Consider the following 22,323-nt stretch of genomic DNA (forward strand, 5'->3'; position numbering starts at 1 on the left):
GAGAGAGAGAGAGAGAGAGAGAGAGAGTCTTGCACGACTGGACAGTTTGGGCGGTGTATATACGACTGCGGCCATTTGTAATCGAATCCCCGCATTTGTCATTGGCGGCACGCGATACTTAGCGTCAGATGCGAAGAGAAGAGAACGGAACTTGGGGTTGCGTTAAAGCTACATGTACGACCCCCGCTGATGGACGAGGTTCACATGGGTCGTTGGCCGGAAGCGATGCAGCATCGTCTGATGCTTCGCCGAGCATTACACGCACATTACATGACTGGCAATGGCCCAGTATGGTTTCCCGCCCACACACGCCACCGAGGTAAGAGAACAAAAAGAGCCATTCGTGAGAGAGAGAGAGAGAGAGAGAGAGAGGTTTGCATTGGAGAACAGCCACACACGCACCCTTTACCTCCACTTGTTGTCCCAGCCAGACTGCTCGACCGCAAAGGCAATGGCCAGCTCGGAGAACCTCGCCATGTGGTCGATGGAGAAGACGCCCGTCTCGTCGTCCACCCACATGGTGTCCTTGTCCGTGTGGACGTACGGGTCGAACTCGCCCGGGAAGCCGCCGGCCACGGGGTTGCCCTCCGAGGCAAAGGCGGCGGGGAACCCGAGCTTCGTGTACGACATGTAGTCGGACCCGGCGCCGGGCATCAGCTCGTAGACGCTCGTCGTGATGTTGACGTACTCCTCGCCCAGGGCCACGGCCCACTCGGTCAGCGGCGCGTCGGCGTCGGTCTTGATGAAGCCGATGGACTCGGTGGCGTTGCGCGCGACGAAGGCCGTCATGTCGAACTCGAGCATGGCGCCGATGTTGGCGCCCTCCTTCTTCTTGTACGCCGCCACCGCCTGGCTGCCCAGCAGGCCGCCCTCCTCGGCCGCGTACCAATGGAACTCGACGGGCCCCTCCTTCGGGACGTAGCCGCTCGTCGCCAGCACGCGGAACGCCTCGAGGATGCTCACGGTGCCGGAGCAGTCGTCGTCGGCGCCCGGCGCCGGCAGCAGGGGGAACAGGTAGTTGGCCGAGTCCTGGTGCGCGCCGATGATGGTCAGCGGCTTGGAAAAGTCGCGCACCTTGGGCTCGAACCGGGCGATGATGGACGACTGCGGGAACTCGTGGGTGAAGTACTCGAGCGAGATGTGCGCGTGCAGCGGCGACGCCGCGATGATGCCGGCGATGTGGTCGTGCAGCCAGACGGAGCTCTCCTCGCCGGTCGGCCCGCCGTAGTAGCGGTTGTAGAAGCTCGTCATGTGCTCGAGCACGTCGCGCATCTCGGTCTGGTTGACCTTGGAGAAGAGGGGCCTGACGAGGCGTTGGTGGGAGATCTCGGGGAGGTCTGCGATCGCGCCGTGGTTAGCTGGGCGTCGCCTCGGATGGGAACTATCTTGGGTGCCCCTCGACGAAGGAGGGGAGGGACGGCGAGAACGTACTAGCTTTCCCGGATTGCGTGTCGACAGAGTCGTAGAGCTCCTGGAAGTCCGTGATGTCGCGGAACTTCCTGCCCTTCCTCCGCAGGCGCAGCTTATCTCCCTCGGTCATCCATTCGGCCTGCTTCTCGCCAAAGACATGGATCAGGCGAGCCTCGGCCATCTTGGCAGCCATCTCGGGCTGCAGCGAGACCAAGGCATCGACGGGGTCAGGGTGCTTCTCGAGTGCTGCGTGAACAGAGCTGTCGACGGTCCACACAGTTCCCGGGACGGCAGCGGCAGCAACATGCTCCTCTGCCGTCTGCGCGATCACGACCTGGTCGCCGGGGAAGCCGAGGACGAGCTGCGAAGAGCCCAGCAAGAGGAGCAGCTTGGTTGATAAGGCGTAGCGCATTGTGGCGATGTTACGGTTCTACGATGGAGCTTGAGGAAACAGTTCAAGCTGCAAAAGGAGAAAGGATCGGGGAGCCAACGCCACTGACTCAAGAGCAGTGCAACCCCTTGTAAGCAAACGGCCCGCCGGATGATGATGCCATGTGGGTGTCCAAGGATAAAGGGTCGGACATGACAGGGGGATCTTGCGCAAAAGTCCCCCTTTCCAGTTGGTTGTGGTCACAGCTCTCAAGCTCCACGTTTCTACAGCAACACGAGTAGCGTTTGGCTCTCTTACGGCTTGAACTGGAATAAGATGAGGCATCTTGCTTTCCCATGTTCTGCCGTGATTCCGACAGACGAGGGGGACCCAGCAGACAGCCAGAACATAAGCCAATGGCCCATCGCAACGAGGCCGAATGAGGTGATTGTTGGTTACGTGGATGAAGTCGCCTCCCCTGTAATGATCGGCGGATTTCATGCCCGCCTTACGGATACTGCACCAAGGCTTCATCGCCAATGCCTTTGTGCGTGCATTATTGTAATGTTCAGAGGGTGAATACATCACTATGCATGCTTCAGGCAACCCTCGCAGAACCCCTATTTATACGATGATTCGAACGAATCTCATGCTCAGAGTCCAAACTGGGCTGCAAAGCCGTGGGCGGTTTTGGCCCCTTCGAACCGGGGGAAAGGCCACTCTCAAACGTCCAAGTCCCCGACCTATCCTCTTTTCGCCCCCGAAGGCGAACTGATTGAAGCTCGTCATCCCGCCGGAGTTGACTGGGCCATCGCCCAGCATGCTATCCGGCCTCTCCCATGCCGTCCGGCGTCGATGCGGACGGTGTACAGCCTCGACGGCCAGCCCACTCCAACAACATGTGGCACGCGTGTGTCCGGCAGCGCGTAAAGGATGGCGGGCGTGCCCTGAACGTAGAGGACTACACTACGGTACACCAGCCTAGCGAGCCTCTCCGCCGCGGCCCAGGGTGAGACTCACGTAGCCTGCAGCCAAGCCGCTGGTGGACTCATCTGGCTGTACCCCGCCTCTTCTAACCCTAACCCTAACCCTCGAGAGGGGTTAAAATTGCAGTGAAGTACGTCTTTCAGGATGTGACCTAAGTGGCCTAGCCAAATCGCAGATGGACTCGTCTGACTGTCCCCCGCCTCTTCTGACCCTCGAGGGGGGGTAAATTGCAGTGAAAGAGGAGTGATTGCTCCGCGTGAATTTGCCTGCACAAGTCTCGTTTGACCAATCTCCTGTGTCTTCTGCCCAAGGTGACATGATCTCAAGATGAATAGGAGTTTCTGCTATCGCTCCAGAATGTGTTTGATGCGAAGTCGGCATCATGGAAAGTCACAGGTGGCAATTTCCGAGGATTCAGTCCTCAACTGTCTACTTTAAGTCGAGATGTCTATACTTTGGCGATTACAGCTACATCCCCTATACGACAGGAGATCAAACTCAAACTTCATACATGGAGACCATACTCCTTCACTAGGACACGGCTTGGAACCGACGATGCGGAGACATACATCGTAGAACTATGGAACTTCCACAGGTTTCCGATCCCTGCCAAAACCAATCACCAGAGTCGACTTCCCCGCAGATTCCGCTAACCTGGGTTCATCCGCGGCAATTGATGTGTCTTTGCCCCCCTCAGGGCGTCATCAAGTGCCGAGGCAATCCTGAAATTCGCTAGTTAGACGGGCAGTTGTCTATTGGAGTATGGAGAGCAGCTCTCTCCAAGGACCCTGAAGGCTCCACGAGGAGATTCGCCCTGTTTCTCCCTTGTGCATGACCTGCCGAAACCTTCGAGGTCAACAGGGAGGTTTGGCGATCATCAACGAGCTCCATGTGTTAAAAAGCACTGTTTTGATGTTATTGTTCATCTGCCTGGAGCACAAAGGCATTCGCCCCCCGACTGTCACTATGCTCTCGCCCACACCCCTTAACAGCGTCGAGAGCTCCGGCCCTCGGTCTCAGTCCCATGATCCGTCGCACTCACACGCCCAGACCCCTCCGTACTTCGGAGTAGCAGCGACGTCGCCCGCAGCCTCTTCGGGCTGGGGTCTCGGTGACCCGGCCCCCTTGCAGCATCTGTCCTCCGAGGCCTCGACCTCGCCGGCCGATTCTTGGCGGCTGGACGAGTTCGTCACCGACCCCGGCTACCTGGCCTACCAGGAGGAGCTGAGATGCCTGATAATCAACACGGCCCAGACGGCCGCCCCGACGAGAGAGGGCACGCCCGAGGCGGCGGTTTACGGCGGCTTCGCGGCAGGGGGGTTCGCGGCCCCCGGGACGATCTCAAGCGACCAAGGGACCGCGCGGCGGCAGGCCGGCCAGATCCTAGGGACCGGCCGGAGGCTCGAGTATCTGAAGAATTACGTAGGCGAGGTTGCGCCATGGGTGAGAAGCCCGCATGTGACCTACCCCTATGCCATAAACTCACTCGCGGACCAGCTCGACATGTTTGACAGCGACCGCGCCTTCGGAATCCAAGTCCCCGTCCTCTCGCGCAGCTCCCCGGCGCTCATGTACGCCGTCCTGGCGCTGTCGGCCAGGCAAATGGAGCGAAAGGAGGGCAGGCAGACGTCCTTTGACAGTCTGGAGCTGTACCAGGAGGCCATCCGCCTGCTGACGCCCCTGCTGCAGTCCCGCGACCAGAAGATCATCCCCATCTGCACGATCCTGTGCTGCCTAGAGATGATGTCTGCCAGCGCACAGGATTGGAGAAAGCATCTAGAGGGGTGCGCCGCGCTCTTTGACTCGTTCGACGTCCACGGCTTCAGCGGCGGCCTCTTGCAGGCCGTCTTTTGGTGCTACGCCAGGATGGGTGTGTATATGTCGTCCGTCCTCCTCGGCGCGGCCGTCTTTCGCGTTTGCTGACTAGTGCGTGTGTGTGTGTGTGTGTGTGATCCAGACCTCTGCGGCGCCCTCATATCAGACGGCACGGAGAGCACCCTCCTGACGCCTTCCAAGTGGCTGCCGAGCGGCGTCTCCCACGACGAGGCGCGCGAGCTCTTCCACCAGTCCAGGACCCCCGACATGCACGCCAACCACGCCGTCTACCTGTGCTCCAAGGTCTGCGAGCTCGTGGCCGACAGGACGCGGCACTTTGAGCTCGGCGGCGCCGACCGCTGCGACGCCGACGAGCTGGCCGACCGCTGGGTCCGGCTCTGGGAGGACCTCCAGGCGTGGACGAGAGACCGGCCGCCGGAGCTGCTCCCCGTCCAGAGCGTCCAGAGCATCCCGTTCCCGCAGATCCTCTTCCTGCACTGGGCGGCCATCTCGTCGAACCAGCTGTACCACACGGCGTGCGCGCTCCTCCTGGGGTCCATGCCCAGGCCGCCTAACCCGAAGCAGCTGCTGGGCGTCACCGGCTCGGTCGTCTGGCACGCCAAGTGCATCTGCGGCATATCCCTCGCGAACCCCCACCAGGGCTGCTTGAACAACGCCATCCAGCCCCTGTGGGTTGCCGGCAGGCTCCTCAGTCACAGGTCAGAGCATGCCGTCCTCGTGAGACTCATCCGCAGCATCGAGGCCGTCACCGGATGGGGCACGTGTTGGAGAATCGACGACTTGGAGGCCGCCTGGGGGTATAAAGTGTGCAAGGAGCTAAAGACCGCCGGCACCGCCGGGTGATTTACATGCGTCGAGACTCCGGCACGACTTCAACTATTCCTGAGCCGTTGCCCAGACGGCGCGCACATGGACCGCACCTCTCTACATCAGCCCCCAGTCCTCGCGGGCCTTGGCCGAGAACCCGTCGACGTGCCACCCCGTCAGCGCCCCGACGCGCTCGAAACACTCCAAGACGGCCCTCTGCTGCGGCTCGTACGTCATCCTTTGCGCGGCAAGGTACAGCGACGCGACCAGGCAGAGGTCCCAGCTGTCCCGCCGGTCGTTGTTCAGCGCGATGCCGCACACGCGCTGGGCGTGCCACAGCGGCGACGACAACGGCGCGGCCGCCGACGGCTTCTTCGCCGCCGCCGCCGCTGTCTGCAGCACGCGCGGCTTGTTCCGCAGCAGCAGGAGCATGGCGGTGTGGTACAGCTGGTTCGCGAAGACGGCGGCGCCGTTGGTGAACAGGATGACGGGGAACAGGCTCTCCTCGCCGTCCATCTCGGCCATGGGCCAGAACTCCTGGGCCCGGTTGGCGTACCAGGCGCCGAGGGCGTCGCTGAGCACCGTCCAGCGGTGGACGGGGGTCGGGCGGGTGCCGGGGCCGACGGCGGTGTGCGGGCGGGAGGCGCTCGCGCAGAAGTTGACGACCTGGGCGCAGAGGAGGAGCGGCTCGACAGTGCATCGGAACATGGTCTCGGCGATCGGGGAGGAATCCCACGGCTGGGACATGGCGCCGTAGTGTAGCCGCTCCGGGACGGAGATCGGGGCGCCGGTCACGAGCGCCGCCGCGAGCTCTGGGTTGCGCGTCAGCTCCGGGACCTGGCCTTCTCGAGTAGATTTGGAGAGTTGGACGTTTCTTCGTACCGAGCCGTATCAATACAGACAGAATCACGATAGTCTTTGGAGTCACTTCAGCGAGCACCCCACTCCAGAAGTTGTCGTCCGTGATCCCAAGCAGATCCTGCCATTCGTCCGGGACGCTCGAGGTGAACTGGCATGCAGTCCAAAGAGCCAGATGTACCAGATCGCCGTCACTCATGCTGACTCCGCCTTCTGGATGCATTGGCCTCGCACCAGCAAGGGACTTAAGGTGCTCGACATCGCTGAGCGCCGTGCTGCTCGCGTCCGCCTGTTGCGCAACGGCTGCCACAGCCAAAAGTGAATGGAGAACCCCCTCGTTCTCGATCGCGAGTCGAGGGACATGGAGGCCGAACGTCTGGCTCATGTCGCACAAGTCGAGCTTGCCCAGCGTCAGTAAACCCAGCGCGAACAGCCTGACGTAGACGAAACCTACCCATGGCGCAACCTGGTATCTAAAGTGGCGTAACAGCTGCAGCAGCCGATCTGGGGAAATGCTGGCCGCCGTCAAAGGGAGCATCGCCGGGGGTGTCCTCCTCTCCCCGGCCAAGTTGGGCGACGCGGATATCAGCTCCTGCGGGCTCAAACGGAACCCGTCGCCGGCCACGGCGTGCGACTCGGAGCCGTGGCTCGGCAACAAGTCCAAGTCTGTGCCCTCGTTCCCCGGAGAGAGCAAAGCGTTGAGCGCGGTCTCGTATGCCGCGTCGTTGCTCGCCGATATGCCTGGCGGCTTGTCCGTAATGTGGAACTTGCCCGCTGGTGATGCTAGGCTCTCGTGGCAGATGCTCTGGGATCGCCATTGCGTGAGCGGCAGCGGGTGGTGAAAGGGGGTTGGTGCCAAGCGTGGCTCTAGGTGCTGGAGTTCCAGAACGGGAGGGTCTGAGAGTTGAGGGTCGATTTGAAAGGTTGAGACTGGTGGCGCCGGTGTCTGCGAGGGCGATAAACAGGCGGGTATGTCGGCTGCGTTTGTTGTGATGGATGGGTTTGGAGGGTCTTGGGACACAGGGGAGGGCGGTGATGAAGGTTTTGCGGTTTGATTTGGAGATGCCGGGTCGACAAACTGTATGGATATGTGAGCCACGAAGCTTTAACATGACAATGCGGCCAAGTCGCAAACCTGCAGCTTGGAGTATCTCGGCGTCGATGCATCACCCGCGTCCGGAGCCGGCGAGACGGTCAACGCATTCTTGTCCAAGAACGTCAGTCGGGAGCCGTACTGACACTCGAAGTCCCCGTCGATGCAGCGCTGACACCTCGGCTTTCTCTCGTCGCCTGCGTTATCGTGAAATGTCACGCCCCGTCAGTTTTTAAGTGTCACCGAAAACGTAGTTGGTCTACGGGGAGTGGTGGTGTTTCTTCGCCGGTGAAAGCAGATACGGCGGCCGGCTTACCACCAAAACACCAAAAGGGATGTTGAAAGAGACTCACATTTTCGTCGCCGGATCCGACACTTTAAACACCCAGTCCGTGTTCTCTGGCGCCGCTGTCTCGGAGGCCCGGTTCCAGTCCCAGCACCGCTTCCCGAACCTGAGCCCGTGTTGTCTGCCATCGTCCCGTTCGGCTCGTATCGTCGAACCTATCAACCGATGCTTGCATTGGCTCCCATGGCCAGAGGGAAGGAGATAATATCGTCCGATGGGGAAACGCAGAAGAGCCCCCGCAACAAAAGCTGGGGGGGGTTCAGACGAGCATGAACCGGGGCCGGGGGAGGGGGGGGACGGAACCCAGGAAGCTCTTCCGAAGCATAGATTGTGGATAGATCCCGGGGGCAACATGGAACGATTTGGGGCTCATTCATGAGATCCGACGACCGTATTAACTCGAGCATGGCCGGTCAACGTCTAGAGCTGGCGTCGTCTCATAACGACATGCTCCCAATCCTGCACTATTCCATCACACAAGACGATGAATGCCATTCCATCCCGCACGGACTAACCAACCATAACCACTCCTCACGGAACCCTGTCGAGCACGAGTCAACAGGGGCTGCTAAGCGCGGGGTTGCCTCCCCTTTTCCTGGCCTCGGGTGCTTAACACTGCCGCATTCGGCAAGCCTGAACATGTCGGTTGTCAACCCACCCATGGCGATATTCGAGGGTGTGTCTGGCAGACTAGCATAAGGCCTGAGGGCGGGGCCGGTTCGGAATATGATTAGAAACGAGGGCGGGGTTGGCGAAACATGGGCGGCATCCTGACGTCGAGAACCATTGGGACTCGACTCCAAACACGTCGTCGTTCTTGAGCGGTAATATTTATTTGTGTATTACGCAACTCCGTTCCGTTCCCTGCACTCGGTTTCCTCCATACAGTATATACAGTTCTCTTTGAGGCGGGAACTCACAATGGGCAAGGAAACTATCACGCTCGCTTCCGGCCGTGAGATGCCTCTCGTGGGCTTCGGCTTGTGGAAAGTTCCCCGCGAGTCCTGCGCCGATACCGTCTACAACGTCAGTACCGTACTCCCGTAGCTCCGAACGAAGCCGTCACGGAGACGAGTGGCACTCACTGACGTTCCTCTTTCGTACAAGGCTATCAAGACCGGCTACCGCCTCTTCGACGGCGCTTACGACTATCAGAATGAGAAGGAGGCCGGAGAGGGCGTCCGCCGCGCCATCGCCGACGGCCTCGTGAAGCGTGAGGACATCTTCATCACCACCAAGTTGTGGAATAACTACCACCGCAAGGAGCACGCCATCCCCACGGCCAAGAAGCAGAACGAGACCTGGGGTCTGGGCTACATCGACCTGTTCCTCATCCACTTCCCCGTTGCCCTCAAGTACATTGACCCTGCCGTCAACGAATACCCTGTAAGCCTGCGAGCTCCCTTGCCGTCCTACTCGGACAACCGAGAGAGACAAGAGTTTGAACTCACGAAACAAATAATAATAAAAATAGTGCTGGTGGATGGACAAGGACCAGACGATTGTCGAGCCCGACAGCGTCCCCATCCGCGAGACCTGGGAGTGCTTGGAGACGCTCGTCGACGAGGGCATCGCCAAGTCCATCGGCGTCTCCAACTTCCAGGCCCAGTCCCTCTACGACATGCAGTCCTACGCCCGGCACCCCATCTCCTCGCTGCAGATCGAGCACCACCCCTACCTCGTGCAGCCCGACCTCGTGGCCATGGCCCAGGAGCACAAGATCGCCGTCACCGCCTACTCCTCCTTCGGGCCCCAATCCTTCCTCGAGATCTCCAACAAGCGCGCCCTCGACGCCAAGGGTCTCTTCGACGTCGACCCCGTCAAGAAGGCCGCCGACAAGCACGGCGTCACGCCGGCCCAGGTCCTCCTCCGCTGGGCCACCCAGCGCGGCGTCGCCGTCATCCCCAAGAGCAACAGCCAGCACCGCCTGAAGCAGAACCTCGAGGTCAACGGTTTCGACTTGACGCCCGAGGAGCTCGAGGCCATCTCCGACCTCGACCTCGGCCTGCGCTTCAACGACCCCGGTTTCTACCTGCCCCAGCGCCCTCTGCGCATCTTCGCCTAGGCGCGACCCATTATAAGGATATGATAGATGGCTGGTGTCGATGGGTGGATTCCGGAAACGGGAGCACAGGATAGCATGGATGGCACCGATGGCTACAAAAGCTGCCATGAATTGATGAACTATATTTCGACTGCAATTGACTCGCCCCCTCTTTTGTGACGTGTTCATCGCCTGCGCTCTGCCAGTGACGTCCGAAAGGCTGCATGTGCTCGTCGGCCACGCGTATCAGACCAAAGTGGTAAAACTCTCTTCAACTCCCACGTGTTTCATCGATCCTCGGAACTCGGCCCTGGAAGCATGTCGGCCTATCGAAAGCCGAAGCAAAGCCTCCGTCATCCGAACGAACTAGTAACAGCAAGCATCACCCCCGGCACACCCGACTAAAGACGAACGTGGTGCTTATGATTTCCTAATTGGGCAATCGACAAACACACACACGCACACACACACTTCTTCTGGGATTCGATGAGGAAGTCCTACACGCTCAACATGTTGTCCAGACCCCCCGAGAGCGGCGGCGGTCTGCTGTATTGTTGTCAGACAGAGGAGGATCGTATATTGGGGAAGGTGATTACGTGACGAGATGGCGCGCATGAGACAGGAGGGGGAGGCGTTTTCCGCGAAATCTGACCGGTTGAATTGCCATTCCCTCCTCTCTTATCTTTCTTGTAGCCGACCTTGTTCTCTCATTTCTATTGTAGCTCAACGATAATACTATACAGAGCCCTTAGAAATTGTTATACGCCGAGTATAGACACTTGCCGAAATTCTCGTAGACTTGACTGGAGTGACTCTCCTCGATCTCCCTTAGACCGCCAGCTCACAAACAACCAGGCCCTCAACATGGTTGCCACAACCATAGCACCCGAGACGATCGTCAATGGTGCCGCGCAAGCAAAAGCCGATGGTTGCTGCGTTGTCGGGACCGAGCTGGATCAGCGGCCTGCACCCTCCATCGCCAACCAAGAGACCCTCGAAGCGCCCCTCCCGAACCCCTCACTGGTCGTCACAGCAGACCACCAGCTCAAGGCCGAAGAAGCGCCAGTACTCGCACCCAAACCGGGAGAAGCACTAGTGCACGTAAAGGCGACGGGCGTGTGCGGGTATGTGTGAAATCTTCCGCTGGGGGCCTTGGGGGGCCCAGTAACCCCGGCGTGGGTTGGAAGCACATGGCTGATGGCGACGGACCTCCCACAGATCCGACATCCACTTCTGGAAGACTGGCCGCATCGGCTCCCTCGTCTTCGAGGGAGACTGCATCATCGGCCACGAGGCCGCCGGCGTCGTCGTCCGCTGCGGCGAGGGCGTCGAGAACCTCACGCCCGGCGACCGGGTCGCCATCGAGCCCGGCGTGCCCTGCGGCGAATGCTTCCTCTGCACCGACGGCCGCTACAACCTCTGCGAAGACGTCCAGTTCGCGGGCGTCTATCCTTACCACGGAACCATCCAGCGGTACAAGTGCCATCCCGCAAAATGGCTTCACAAGTACGCCGGCCCTCACGCCGCAGCAACGTTTTCTTGCAGGCAGAGAGAAGCCGGGCTGACACTGCTTCCCTTCACAGGCTCCCCGACAACATCTCCTACGCCGAAGGCGCTCTTCTGGAGCCTCTGAGCGTCGGCATGCACGGCATCCGCACCGCCGGCCTCTCTCTCGGAGTCGGCGCCGTCGTCTGCGGCGCCGGCCCCATCGGCCTCGTCACGCTCGCCGCCGCCCGCGCGTCGGGCGCCCACCCCCTCGTCATCACCGACATCGAGCCCTCGCGCCTCGCCTTCGCCAAGACGCTCGTCCCCGGCGTCGTCACCTACAACGTCGACCCCGCCCTCGGCAGCGAGGCCAACGGCAAGGCCATCCGCAGGCTGTTCGGCGACGACGAGTACAGCGCCCCGCGGACGGTGCTCGAGTGCACCGGTGTCGAGAGCAGCATCTGCACGGCCGCCTTCGCCGTCCGTCGCGGCGGGACGGTCATGGTGATTGGCGTCGGGCGCGAGATCATGAACAACCTGCCCTTCATGCACATCTCTCTCGCCGAGGTGAGCAATGGCTTCGGTTCCTAACTGGCTCGGAACGGGGACGCCGTGCTGACTTGTGATGGTGGCAGATCAAGCTCCAGTTCATCAACAGGTACCGTGACACATGGCCCGCCGGCATCGCTTGCCTAAGCAGCGGCATTCTGGACCTCAAGAGCCTCGTCTCGCACACGTTCCCTCTTGAAAAGGCATTCGATGCCCTTACACTCGCCTCGGACTACAGGAACGGCAGCATCAAAGTGCAGATTGTGGATGACATCGACTCCCCCATCTTCTGAGGATCAACAGTAACAAAACCACCATTAAATGTTTGAGGCAGTAAAACTTGTCAGAATGGGCAGTAGGAAGCATAAGACAATCAGTATTCATAGCATTGCGGCATTGATGATCATTTGAAAGAACCGTGAATATGGATATAGACCACTCTCTGTTTATTGATGAATATAGTCGCTCTAGACCCCTTAAGTTGACGAATGACTCCGAACTTCACTATTGGCTCTACAGTTCACGACTTGGAATTTTCTAAACGCAGAATTTTATGTTATCTTGGTGCGTATGATTTACCATGATACACACCACATGGGGAGGGGAACAGCTGAGTTCATCGCTTATATGTGAAGGTTGCAATATGATTGACATGAATTCATTATCCTGTGTATATTATTCTGTCTCCGTCTCCCGGCCCCTCCAATAATAGTGTTTCGATGAAGTATGAGACGACGATGCAATTCGTGCCTGTAAATCGGGGACGACCTCTCGTAGCAGCTACCCTTGCTAAACTGTACAGCTTCTTCCTCCTAGCCGTTGAGCGAAAAGAATCCATTGGCCACATGAAGTAGCGTTGGAAACCAGTCTTGTCTCTAAGTCAACCTTGAGAATATCGTTGCCGGTGAACGAAACAGGCGTCCCTACAGGAACCGTCCTACAAAAGGGACCCACCATTAACATGATCATATCGTTACATGCATCAGGCACTGAACTCACGAGTTGTAGCCGGTTGTCACGGCATCATACTGCCAGTTGAGAGCGATCTGGTCACATGTGTGGATAAAAAAGGTCGTAGCCTGCGTCACGTTTGTCGTAGTGTTGGACGGTGTCTCGATGGCTTCCCAGAAGGCGTCGATTCCGTAGGTAGGCGGACCAAAGGTTCCATCGGCGCTGACGAGATCTTGAGAGACGATCGTGGCGACCTCCTCCTTGCCGGAAACGCCACCGGTCGAGAAGATGCTGAGCCACCGATTGGCGATATCCAACGCTTAGTCACGGCAAAGACATGACGGTTCTTCCCAAAGAGACAAGAAGGAGCCTCGTGATACTGCGCCAAGGGTAGCGACAGCTACTGATACCAGGGTGGTATGACGCATGATGATGCTGGTAGTAGGTTTGAGATGACATGACAACGGATGCACCCGAGAGGGATCGCTGCCCTTTTTGAATAGATCACCAAGCCAAAACCTTCCATATCGGATGGCGTGGCTCCCGAAGGTCAGCCAAATATTTGATCCAAAATGTCTAGTCTATAATTCAAAACGAGCACGGAGGCATAGGAGCTTTCGGGTCGTACCACAGGGTGCGTCAGGCTCAGGAATGTTGCCGTCGACTAAGGCTGCACGTAGCAGATTACACAGGCAAATGTGACATAGGAAAACTAAATTTAATGTCTCTCAAGGTAACATCCGAACAGTCTACATAAACATATACAACCTTGTGGGGTACACACTGGTAGGATATCGCAGGTGGTGACGCCTATACACCGACAACCCTCGGAGAGCATATTCGTTAGGATCTGGTGTGGCCGAATTCCACTGTCCCATCGGCCGATAAAAGTCAGTTTATGCCCTGGAGGAATTTTTGGCGGTTATGAAAGGCGACTGGATAGTTGAAGCGGTGGTAGTTGTAACCACGGTTGAGGCATTCAATCTCTCATCAAAGGTCTATCCATTGGAAACTCGGTTTGCGATAACTCAGCAGCGATAGTTTGTTGACAAGGGTGAGATCTTCTGGCGCTCCGTTTCGTGGGTAGTAGCAACCTCACTCGGAAAACAGCATAGCTGACTCGAATGACGTGAAAGAATGAGGTATAAGCTATCTCACCAACTCACTTTCGTAGTTCCATCGACGTAGAATCACCCCATGCTTACCAATCATCGCCCGACTGTTTCCTTGTTTTGGCCGCAGCTTATGTTCTGCTCATGTAAGCGCTTTTCCGGTCCACCACAAGTCGGACGGAAATCAGTTTCCGGATCATAAGGGCTCCATCGTGAACCCGCACGGAACCGGATCAGGGAGACAACTACAAATATATACCCAAAGCCGGCCGTAAAGCCGAAGAAGAGAAGAACATCATTGCTTTGCATCAAATCCAGAATGGCGCCCAAGACTGTCCTCGTCACCGGCGCGAATGGCTACATCGGCAACGCTGTTGCGCGCGCCTTCGTGGCCGCTGGGTGGACGACGTATGGCCTCGTCAGGTCCCTTTCGGCCGCTACGGCCCTTGCCCAGGAGGAGATTGTCCCCGTCGTCGGCGCGATCGACGACCGCGCCTCCCACGCCGACATCCGGAGCCACCTACCGCCGACCCTCGACGCCATCGTCTCGGTCACGGAGAACGTTCTCGACTATGTGCCCCACTACCAAAACACTGTCCAGATGCTCCGGACTCTGGGAGAGGCTAGCTCGGCAGCCGGCCTGCGACCGCTCGTCATCTTCACCTCCGGCTGCAAGGACTACGGCATAGGCCCGCATTACCACGGAGCACCGGGCCTGGCTCCGCACACGGAGGAATCGCCCATCAACACGATCCCTCTCTTGAGGGACCGAGCGACGTACGCCGTGGGGGTACTTGACCACTCCGACGTGTTTGCTCCGGTTCTCGTCAGGCCGACCAACGTCTACGGTCGCAGCTCGAGCTATTACAAGGCCTTCTTCGACGTCGCGGCCAAGACTGCCGCCGAGGGGAAGCCGCTCCTGTTGCCGGCTGCGCCGAGCACCATCGTCCACGCCCTTCATGTCGACGACTGCGCAGAAGCATACGTTGCCATTGCCGCTCATCCGAACAGGGCAGAGGTCGAGGGGCAGGCCTTCAACATCTCAGCCCGGCGGTATGAGACGGTCGATGAGGTGGCGCGGGCTCTGGCGACCGAGTACGGGCTTCGGGGTGACCTGCATTACGTCGAGCCCTCTTCTCTGAAGGAGGGAGAGGACCCGTGGCCGCCAGGGATCATCAACTTCCCCCAGTGGACCGACTCGACGAAGCTCACGAGACTGACCGGATGGAAACACCACCGCCTGCTGTTCTCCGAGTCGATTCACGTGTACCGTTTGGCATACGAGGCAAGCAGAGCGGCGGGGCATGATAACATCCGCAGGGTTGACGGGCACTTGCAGGTCTGGACAAAATCAGATTCGGCCTAATAACTTCAGCGTAAGAGGAAAAGAGAAAGAAAATAAGATAAAATAAAGGCATAGGACAGCTCTTCCGATGGAAAAGTTGCAACCCTGATCTGATATGCAATATAGGCGACACAGCACAGTAGTCAGCCATCAGAATTAGCAATGGCTTTCGACAGGTCGATAACAACAGAGCCATGTTTTGTAGCTGAATATGTGATATTGGGTTGCTAATCCAGCTGCGTGAACCCGTGCACCATCCCGGGAGCACCCCGATGCTCAAGCTCTGGTTCATTGGTGTTTGACACCGATTCTGACGCACTTCGTCGGAACTTGTAATCAGAGGAGGTAAGCAATCTACCTGAGAAACGTCATCGCGTCTCTCGTGGGGGGCATGAACGGATGGGTTCCTGCATTCCCGAGAACTAGAGTCCACTAAATATCACGTTGGAAGTGGGAAACCAGTGATAGTAGTTAATCGTGCGCCGCGAAGAGACGAGACGGACTGTGAGAGGTGGCGTGGTCGACGTGGGCGACTGGACGGCGACGAACCTGTCACAGCTGGATCGAGGCTCAATAAGGAAGAAGCTCCGCCCCCACTTCCCGACCACACGACGCTGTGTTCCCAAGTTCGGTCGACTAGGAGGCTTGGCTGGGACATGGCTCCCGACGTTCGCGGGGCGCGGGTTGCGTCTCTCACCACTCTCTCGTACCGAGGACCCAGGTTACCGCATTGAGAACTGGGAGATCCTTGGTAACAGACCAACCGCTAGGTCGCGTCAACAGTTGTAGAATCCCTGTGATCTGCTGCCCACAACGCAGAGCTACCGGCAGGGATCTTTCTCACAGCTGTGCGGACAGTAAGAGTGTTCCCGGAGAGCTGATGGCGGAAAATCGAATCGAATCACCCTCGGGGCTGGGATGCAGGACCAAGCGGGAGGACGTGCTTGAGGAGCTTACGAACCAACCACGCCACTGTACCCGTAACCCGTAACTCGTCACTATAACTTCTCATTGGGCGGGCAGGGAATCACGCTCTCGGCTCGGGAATCACAGCAAAGCAGTGGATATTGTGCGGAGCAACGACTCCTGCAAGCCTGCAAGGGGCCTCCCCGTTTACCCCTCCCAGGAGCGACGCAGGCATTGAGGAAACGAACGCCCCGAGCGAGAAGTGAAGCAGAAACCTCCGAAGTTCAGCCATGACCGATATGTGTGTGTGTGTGTCTTGGCGGGTCGGAGGCGCGTGGGGGGGCCTGGCGCTTGGGAACGAGATGGTGGGAGGGCCCGAAAGAGAGAAACGGCAGTTCGTGACGAGCACTAGCGGCACATTGCCAAGGGCTGACCCATGACCCTCTGACGCGAATCCCAAGGGGGGGGCAAGAGTGACGACGTAATGTCGACGCGGCGTCCTGCTAGCGATGGCGTTGAGTGTATCTTACGTGGCTGAAGGGACAAGGTGGCAGGCCTTGAGCGTCGATCATTCATGATGGTTTCCTTGGGGGTTTCTGTTCATGTTTTCAACGCCTTCATATGTGCGAAAGGGGGGGAGACAAGCCCGTAGGCATCGTGTCATCTTTACGCTGTCGAAAGCCCACGTATGCGCGCCAGCTGCCGCATCCCATCGGATCATGGCCGAGCAAATGCAATTTCTTTTCGTCTCATGTTTGCACCGTTTCGACTCGGCGTTGGCATTGACTAAGCGGTTACTTGAGCCTCCTGTCTTTTGCCGACGCTTGCTGCCGAAGACGTGTGAGGGATGTGGGTGTGAGGGCGAGGGAGTGTGAGAGTAAGTGAGAGAGTGTGAGAGCGAGTGAGAGAAAACGGTGGTATCGGCGTTTGGATTCTCAGAGGCCTGACGATCATAGTCCACGCACAGACTTTATATTAGCAAGCCACGGCAAGCCGTTGCACAGGCTTCACAAGCGAGTTGTCCATCACACACGAACAACTCACTCTACACATCCTTGGCCGAGCCGTTGATATGGAAGAATCTGCACCAAGACTAATGGCCCAAGACCGAGGGAACGACTTGACGGCCACATGAAACACGGGCAAATCTCCCATACGGGGGGCCCCCTACGGCTCCATCTGCCCACATCGGCCCCACCAACATGTCAAGTCGGAAACACAGCTTCACGCCATCTCATGATCTCTGGTGGAGAGAGGGACGGCGACGATCCAATCGATATGATCTTCCGCCAGATCGTCGCCCACCCTGCAAGGCCCTGGCTTCCCGAAGAGGTATCGCCCGTTGGAGCCTCAAACGGTCGCGGAACAACATCAGACAGCTTGGCGGCAAGCGGACATCGCGGGCGCCCAGCGTCACCGTCACCGTATAGACCGACTTGCTTGCGTCCACGTCGTCGGTCATTGTCCTGGCGCTTCTTTGCGTATCCCGGGTCGTGATGAGGCTTCATGAGGCCCACAATGCCCCCCCCCCCCCCCGGTTGTCGGCATCTTATCATAGATGGCAAAGCTCCCACAGTGCCCCCCGTCGAAGAGTCTTGTTGGGTCTTGGCTTTGCGAGTTTTATTTCCTAAATCCTCCTTCATCTAGTGTCTACCTGCTAGCTCCCAATATAATATAACTCAAAATTTAGACTCACCTGCGGTCTGAAGTTTTGTCTCCCTCTTCATACCTTCCCTCACTTCCCTTACTTCCCTTCAAACAGGAACCCTCCCAGCGAGGAACAGCCGTCTTTTCTCGTCAAGACAGGCTATTACAGTCATTTACGCATTTTACGCCATTTTAATCACGTTTAGGGATAGTCACTGTTGAGCAGTGCTCGCTTTCTGTCGTTCTCTCGGATTATTCTTCGACTCACTTTCCTCTCTTTATCCAACATGAGATTCAACTCAGCTTGGGCCTTGATGGCTTCTGCCACGGTCAGCGCGATGCCCCAGCCCGTCAAGAGAGACCCTTTCCCTGCGGATGGAACCGTCGTAGGAGGCGTCCCGCATCGTCCTTTCAGGAGTACGTTCTCGAGCCCCCCTCAGGGCAGTGTGCCCAGCCGTTGGCCGCGATCACTAACAACAAGCCTCAGTTAGGAGACAGGCAGCAGCCCCGGCAACCCCTCAAGGCAACCAAATCATCCCGGTGGTAGTCGGCGGTCCGCAGGACACTTTCGTCCCGAACTTGATCCAGGCTCAGGTCGGCGATATCGTGCAGTTCCAGTTCAGCAACGGCAACCACACTGTGACACAGAGCGCCGAGGGAGCCGCGTGCCAGCCTCTGCAGGCGACAAACGCCGGCGCCATTCACAGCGGCCACATACCGTATCAGGACGGCCAGGCCATGGTCGGGACCTTTAACATGCCCATCACCAGCACGGCGCCCATGTTCCTGTACTGCGCCACGGGACCGCATTGCCAAGAAGGCCAGGTGATGGTGATCAACCCGTAAGTAGCGAGAGCACTTGAACTTGTGAGGCACACGAGAGCTTACAAAGTCATAGCACATCCGCCACCCAAGTCATCCAGTACTCCAAGCTAGCGGCAGCTTCACAGAAGAGCGTTGACGGAACCACGGTTGTCGGTGGCGCTGTTGGGCAGATCCCCCTGGCGAACGCCGCCTTTGTCCCGGCACCGGCGGAAGCTGGCGGCGCCGGTGGCGGCGCTCCTCCTGCCGCTGCTCCTGCTGCTCCCGCCGCGCCTCCCGCCGCTGCTCCCGCCGCTCCCGCAGCATCCTCCGCTCCCGCAGCATCCCCCGCTCCCGCAGCATCTCCTGCGCCCGCCGCCAACCCTGCTCAAGACCCTGCTGCTGCCCCGGCCGCTCCTGCGGCGTAGCGGACCTCCAGTATTCTCTGCTTGGGCCCAGGAAGCTCGACCGCGGTGCATGGCACGCCTTAGTTCGACCAAAACGACTTTGTTCTAGCCAATGGTTCGATTCGTCACAGTGGCGGAGCCCTGTGTACGGACGGGTCGTTTCGTCATAGCGGACGAACCGAGAGCATGATCCAAATGTGTGTAATAACAGTGTTTATGTATCAAATGCTCTCTTCAGCCGGTTTTCGCCGTTATTTGATGAGGTCATACGAGTTGAAAGAAAGCCTGCCCCCTGCCGCTGGACTTTGGATTAGAAGATGAAAAATACAATCAAAAATCAATGACGCTAGATGCGGAACAAATGCTTGTTCTCTCACCATACGGTTGCATGCGTTGAAACTTGGGTTACTAGACAGCTTTGGGTATTACGGCTATCTCAATGTGCTCCGATACCACGCTTCAGTAGCCTCTGATGGTTGCCAAACTCAGAGTTTGACGACAACCTTGGCACCGCTGACTCCTTTAAAGAGCACGTCAACCGCTTTGTTTAGCCCCTCGAGTCCACCATCAACCTTCTGCGAGGGCAATGCCACAATCTTGTTATTGGCTATGGCCTGTGAAAAGTAGGTTCCGTAAGCCCACTTGAGCAATTCCGCGTTCTCCTTCTTGCCGAGTGGCAGGCCCCATGGGGCAAACTCCACGGTCACGCCCTCGGGAATGTTCGAAGCGTCGGGAGCCGGCAGCAACGTGTATATCTTTCCGCCCCCCTGTGCCGCGACAACCTGGGTGAGGACGTCAAACGTGGGCTCCAGAGAGACCGAGTCCACAACATAGTCGTAGGGCCCCTGCGAGACAAGTTCCTTCACGATCGCGTCTTGAGACTGCGTGTGGTCGACCACGTGGACGGCACCCAGCTTCGCAACGAGGTCCTTGTGCGGCGGGGAAGTCGTGGTGACGACTTGGTACCCGGCCTGGGTGAGATACTGCGTCGCGAAGCTACCGAAGCTGGAAGTCCCACCGTAGACCAGAATCTTCTTGCCTTTCAACGAGGCTTGGCCGACAGGGTCGGGCCTCTCGAGACCAAGGTGCTCGTTGAACAGTCCGACGACGGTGGAGAAGTTGCCAATCAGGCCGGCGGGGATGTCGAGGTCGACATTTGCCGGGACCTTGCTACGCCGTCGCCTCGCGGGAGACGACGTACTCTTGAAAGACGCCGTATTTGTTTCCCGAGTCGCCGACGGCCTTGGCCGCTGCGACCTTGTCGCCGACCTTGAAGCTAGTTACATTGCTGCCGACGGCCGCGACCGTGCCGCCGTAGCTGTTTCCAAGGATCGCCGGGTATTGGGGAGGAAAGAAGGCGAGCTTGATCTGCTTCGCATAGATTGGGACGAGTGCGATGAGCTCGTTCTTGATTAGGAGCTCGTCAGGGCCGAGCTGTGGGGTTTCGACGTTTTGAATTTCTAGTCGAGCTTTGGGCTCGGGTTGAACGGCGGCCAAATGAGACATTATGTAGTCTACCAGGAAGTGAGAATTTGGTCGTCTTTTTCAGATACTTTTCTGGAGGCTTTAGGAATGTATAAGGGGTTTCGGTGCGTCGGCTACCAACCAAGTCAAGGTGTTGAGGATCAATATAACGTGGAGTATTAAGTCGTTGGCGATGTGAAAGTGGATATTTAACGACAATCTAGATGATGAAGATCCTACTTACTAGATATATCATGAAGCAATGCTGGTTCAAAGGTCAACACCCGCCGGATTTGTCAGCCTGGTTGCGATGCGGACGCAGTTGAACACGCGTTGTCAGTAAAGATGCATCAATAAACTCCGCCGGAATGCCTGGTAGTGGTGTGATTATCCGTATGCATAACACCAACCACCAAACGTTACACTTCAGAATACGGTATCAAAGGACGAAGTGCAGCCAGTATTACGTATGCGACTGGACTGCTTGGGATTATTACCTAGGGGTGTTAGGTAGCCCTCTGCAGCTAAAAACCCCGTGCTCTCGTAAGGGGCGAAAAAAGGGGGGGTTCAACTTTACCAAGAGCTACCAGGTAGATTTCTAACCACAGCTTAGATTACTAAGACGATGGAACCTCACGGATCGCGAGTTAGACCAAGCTCGAACGATGTCTATAGATGGCACCAGAGACGGCTAACATTACCTTAACGACAATGAGATAATAGGTTTGTACTCCCGTCCACCGAAATGCCAAACTTCTCTTGTAAGATGAATTTGTGACCGATGGTTTCCTCCAAAACTTCTGATACCCCAATATTGCTAGGATCTTTAAGCCTTCAAGTATGCGACTCGCAAGCTGGAAATATAGCTTGTCAGGGTTGGTATTTCCCATACCTAATGTCCCGTGGTTGATGTACTGATTTTAGTAGATCAGCTGCGTAAACACCGAATAACACAGCCAAACACTTGTTCTCTCAAGCCTTAAACGTGAGTTCTTGTTCCATACCCGACTGTTTTATGCGGACAACATAGACGTAGAAGCGTGCAAGGCATACGCAACACATAAAATCTTAATGCGCTAGCTTCCTTCTTAGGCGCGATATGACAACCAGATTCCATGGAGGCTCTGGTTGACGACGAAGATTTTAGGCCAGACAAGATTTTGGTTCGTGACTTCAGAGATTGCTTCCGAGATCGCGGATTTGATGGACTGTGTGTTCAAGCTGTCGAACAGCCTATGTTGAATGGTGGCGATTACACCAGACAGCAACTGCGGGCCTGAGTTATTAGCGAATGTAACAAAATCCATTTATGTCTGGGCAAAATGCCCTGTATTCGAAGGTTGGGTTTGAAATGGTGCTCTGCCCATCCTCGTTGCCGTTGCTGTTCTAGCTCTAACCATTGTGGCAACTCTCTCCGATGAGATCACATTTAGACCATATTCCAGCATCGATGCCGTAGTCAAATTAGGAAATGTGTACTTATGATTGAGAATATAATCGAGTGGAAAGAAATCAATGAAAGCATAATGGCCCTTCACCATGGATAGCACGATGCGATGGACCAAGTTGTAATAGTGTCGCATGCCTTTGCAAGTGACTTTTGTATAAGGGTTAGTAAGTTTAGCAAAGACGTCATAATTATACTTTGAATATTGCTAAAAGGCGAAGTGACGCGCTCTTACATAGCCAAAGCTATCTGGAGACTTCCCAAGAGAAATTTTGTGGGATTTTATTGTAAAACTGAGTGCAGACTAGCAACTGTACGCTCTGATCTGCGGCCATAAGGGGGGATTACTTTGGGACGTCGGCTTTCCAGTGGTCATAAGGAGAATTAAACAAGCAGATGCTCAAGGGTATTCTATCCCATAGGACAATTTGGAATTGGTTGACACACATGTTGCATAT

At 57.2% G+C, this 22,323-nt stretch overlaps 10 protein-coding genes across 10 annotated transcripts; 5 read left to right on the forward strand and 5 right to left on the reverse strand.

Annotated features, from left to right (window-relative positions):
* Nucleotides 1-4: 4 nt before the first annotated feature.
* On the reverse strand, nucleotides 5-1,454 carry LY79DRAFT_565616 (uncharacterized protein). Its single transcript, XM_060558747.1, has one exon. It carries the CDS (start codon nucleotides 1,270-1,272, stop codon nucleotides 406-408), a length of 867 nt encoding a protein of 288 aa, XP_060410104.1. The 5' UTR covers nucleotides 1,273-1,454; the 3' UTR covers nucleotides 5-405.
* Nucleotides 1,455-3,733: 2,279 nt separating this feature from the next.
* LY79DRAFT_523571 (C6 zinc finger domain-containing protein) lies at nucleotides 3,734-5,446 on the forward strand (the record flags this gene model as incomplete). Its single annotated transcript, XM_060555551.1, has 3 exons — nucleotides 3,734-4,210; nucleotides 4,265-4,637; nucleotides 4,725-5,446. The coding sequence occupies 3 exons, from the start codon at nucleotides 3,734-3,736 to the stop codon at nucleotides 5,444-5,446; spliced, it is 1,572 nt and encodes a 523-aa protein (XP_060410105.1).
* An 81-nt stretch (nucleotides 5,447-5,527) lies between these two features.
* On the reverse strand, nucleotides 5,528-7,835 carry LY79DRAFT_523604 (uncharacterized protein; the record flags this gene model as incomplete). The annotated part of the gene is made up of 5 exons (XM_060555556.1): nucleotides 5,528-6,222; nucleotides 6,293-6,668; nucleotides 6,723-7,346; nucleotides 7,404-7,558; nucleotides 7,715-7,835. 5 exons carry the CDS (start codon nucleotides 7,833-7,835, stop codon nucleotides 5,528-5,530), a joined length of 1,971 nt encoding a protein of 656 aa, XP_060410106.1.
* A 793-nt stretch (nucleotides 7,836-8,628) lies between these two features.
* Nucleotides 8,629-9,772, forward strand: LY79DRAFT_523534 (aldo/keto reductase; the record flags this gene model as incomplete). Its single annotated transcript, XM_060555548.1, has 3 exons — nucleotides 8,629-8,733; nucleotides 8,815-9,093; nucleotides 9,182-9,772. 3 exons carry the CDS (start codon nucleotides 8,629-8,631, stop codon nucleotides 9,770-9,772), a joined length of 975 nt encoding a protein of 324 aa, XP_060410107.1.
* Nucleotides 9,773-10,615: 843 nt separating this feature from the next.
* On the forward strand, nucleotides 10,616-12,078 carry LY79DRAFT_593175 (sorbitol dehydrogenase; the record flags this gene model as incomplete). Its single annotated transcript, XM_060561521.1, has 4 exons — nucleotides 10,616-10,875; nucleotides 10,970-11,257; nucleotides 11,335-11,803; nucleotides 11,872-12,078. 4 exons carry the CDS (start codon nucleotides 10,616-10,618, stop codon nucleotides 12,076-12,078), a joined length of 1,224 nt encoding a protein of 407 aa, XP_060410108.1.
* Nucleotides 12,079-12,574: 496 nt separating this feature from the next.
* Nucleotides 12,575-13,056, reverse strand: LY79DRAFT_523506 (uncharacterized protein; the record flags this gene model as incomplete). Its single annotated transcript, XM_060555543.1, has 2 exons — nucleotides 12,575-12,722; nucleotides 12,785-13,056. Coding segments are annotated over 2 exons (420 nt in total), but the record flags the coding sequence as incomplete, so codon positions are not given.
* Nucleotides 13,057-14,167: 1,111 nt separating this feature from the next.
* Nucleotides 14,168-15,214, forward strand: LY79DRAFT_672822 (NAD dependent epimerase/dehydratase; the record flags this gene model as incomplete). Its single annotated transcript, XM_060564099.1, has 1 exon — nucleotides 14,168-15,214. The coding sequence occupies one exon, from the start codon at nucleotides 14,168-14,170 to the stop codon at nucleotides 15,212-15,214; it is 1,047 nt and encodes a 348-aa protein (XP_060410110.1).
* Nucleotides 15,215-18,232: 3,018 nt separating this feature from the next.
* LY79DRAFT_523601 (uncharacterized protein) lies at nucleotides 18,233-18,592 on the forward strand (the record flags this gene model as incomplete). The annotated part of the gene is made up of 1 exon (XM_060555555.1): nucleotides 18,233-18,592. A coding segment is annotated over one exon (360 nt), but the record flags the coding sequence as incomplete, so codon positions are not given.
* Nucleotides 18,593-19,439: 847 nt separating this feature from the next.
* LY79DRAFT_672824 (alcohol dehydrogenase GroES-like domain-containing protein) lies at nucleotides 19,440-20,460 on the reverse strand (the record flags this gene model as incomplete). The annotated part of the gene is made up of 2 exons (XM_060564100.1): nucleotides 19,440-20,124; nucleotides 20,156-20,460. 2 exons carry the CDS (start codon nucleotides 20,458-20,460, stop codon nucleotides 19,440-19,442), a joined length of 990 nt encoding a protein of 329 aa, XP_060410112.1.
* Nucleotides 20,461-21,407: 947 nt separating this feature from the next.
* On the reverse strand, nucleotides 21,408-22,118 carry LY79DRAFT_363852 (uncharacterized protein). Its single transcript, XM_060552769.1, has 3 exons — nucleotides 22,101-22,118; nucleotides 21,898-22,015; nucleotides 21,408-21,694 (listed from the first exon to the last, which is right to left on the reverse strand). The coding sequence occupies exons 2-3, from the start codon at nucleotides 21,941-21,943 to the stop codon at nucleotides 21,507-21,509; spliced, it is 234 nt and encodes a 77-aa protein (XP_060410113.1). The 5' UTR covers nucleotides 21,944-22,015; nucleotides 22,101-22,118; the 3' UTR covers nucleotides 21,408-21,506.
* Between the last annotated feature and the right edge of the window lie 205 nt (nucleotides 22,119-22,323).

Source organism: Colletotrichum navitas (assembly GCF_030913465.1).
Source record: "Colletotrichum navitas strain CBS 125086 chromosome Unknown LY79scaffold_73, whole genome shotgun sequence".
In the NCBI taxonomy this organism is placed as follows: Eukaryota; Fungi; Ascomycota; class Sordariomycetes; order Glomerellales; family Glomerellaceae; genus Colletotrichum; species Colletotrichum navitas.

Excerpts from the sequence above, each read along its gene's own strand:
- LY79DRAFT_363852 (XM_060552769.1), bottom strand. The coding sequence starts at position 21,943 with ATGCTTTCATTGATTTCTTTCCACTCGATTATATTCTCAATCATAA. Across the intron at positions 21,695-21,897 it reads GATTATATTCTCAATCATAA|GCCCGCAGTTGCTGTCTGGT; the intron begins GTACACATTTCC and ends CTAATAACTCAG.
- LY79DRAFT_565616 (XM_060558747.1), bottom strand. The coding sequence starts at position 1,272 with ATGCGCGACGTGCTCGAGCACATGACGAGCTTCTACAACCGCTACTAC.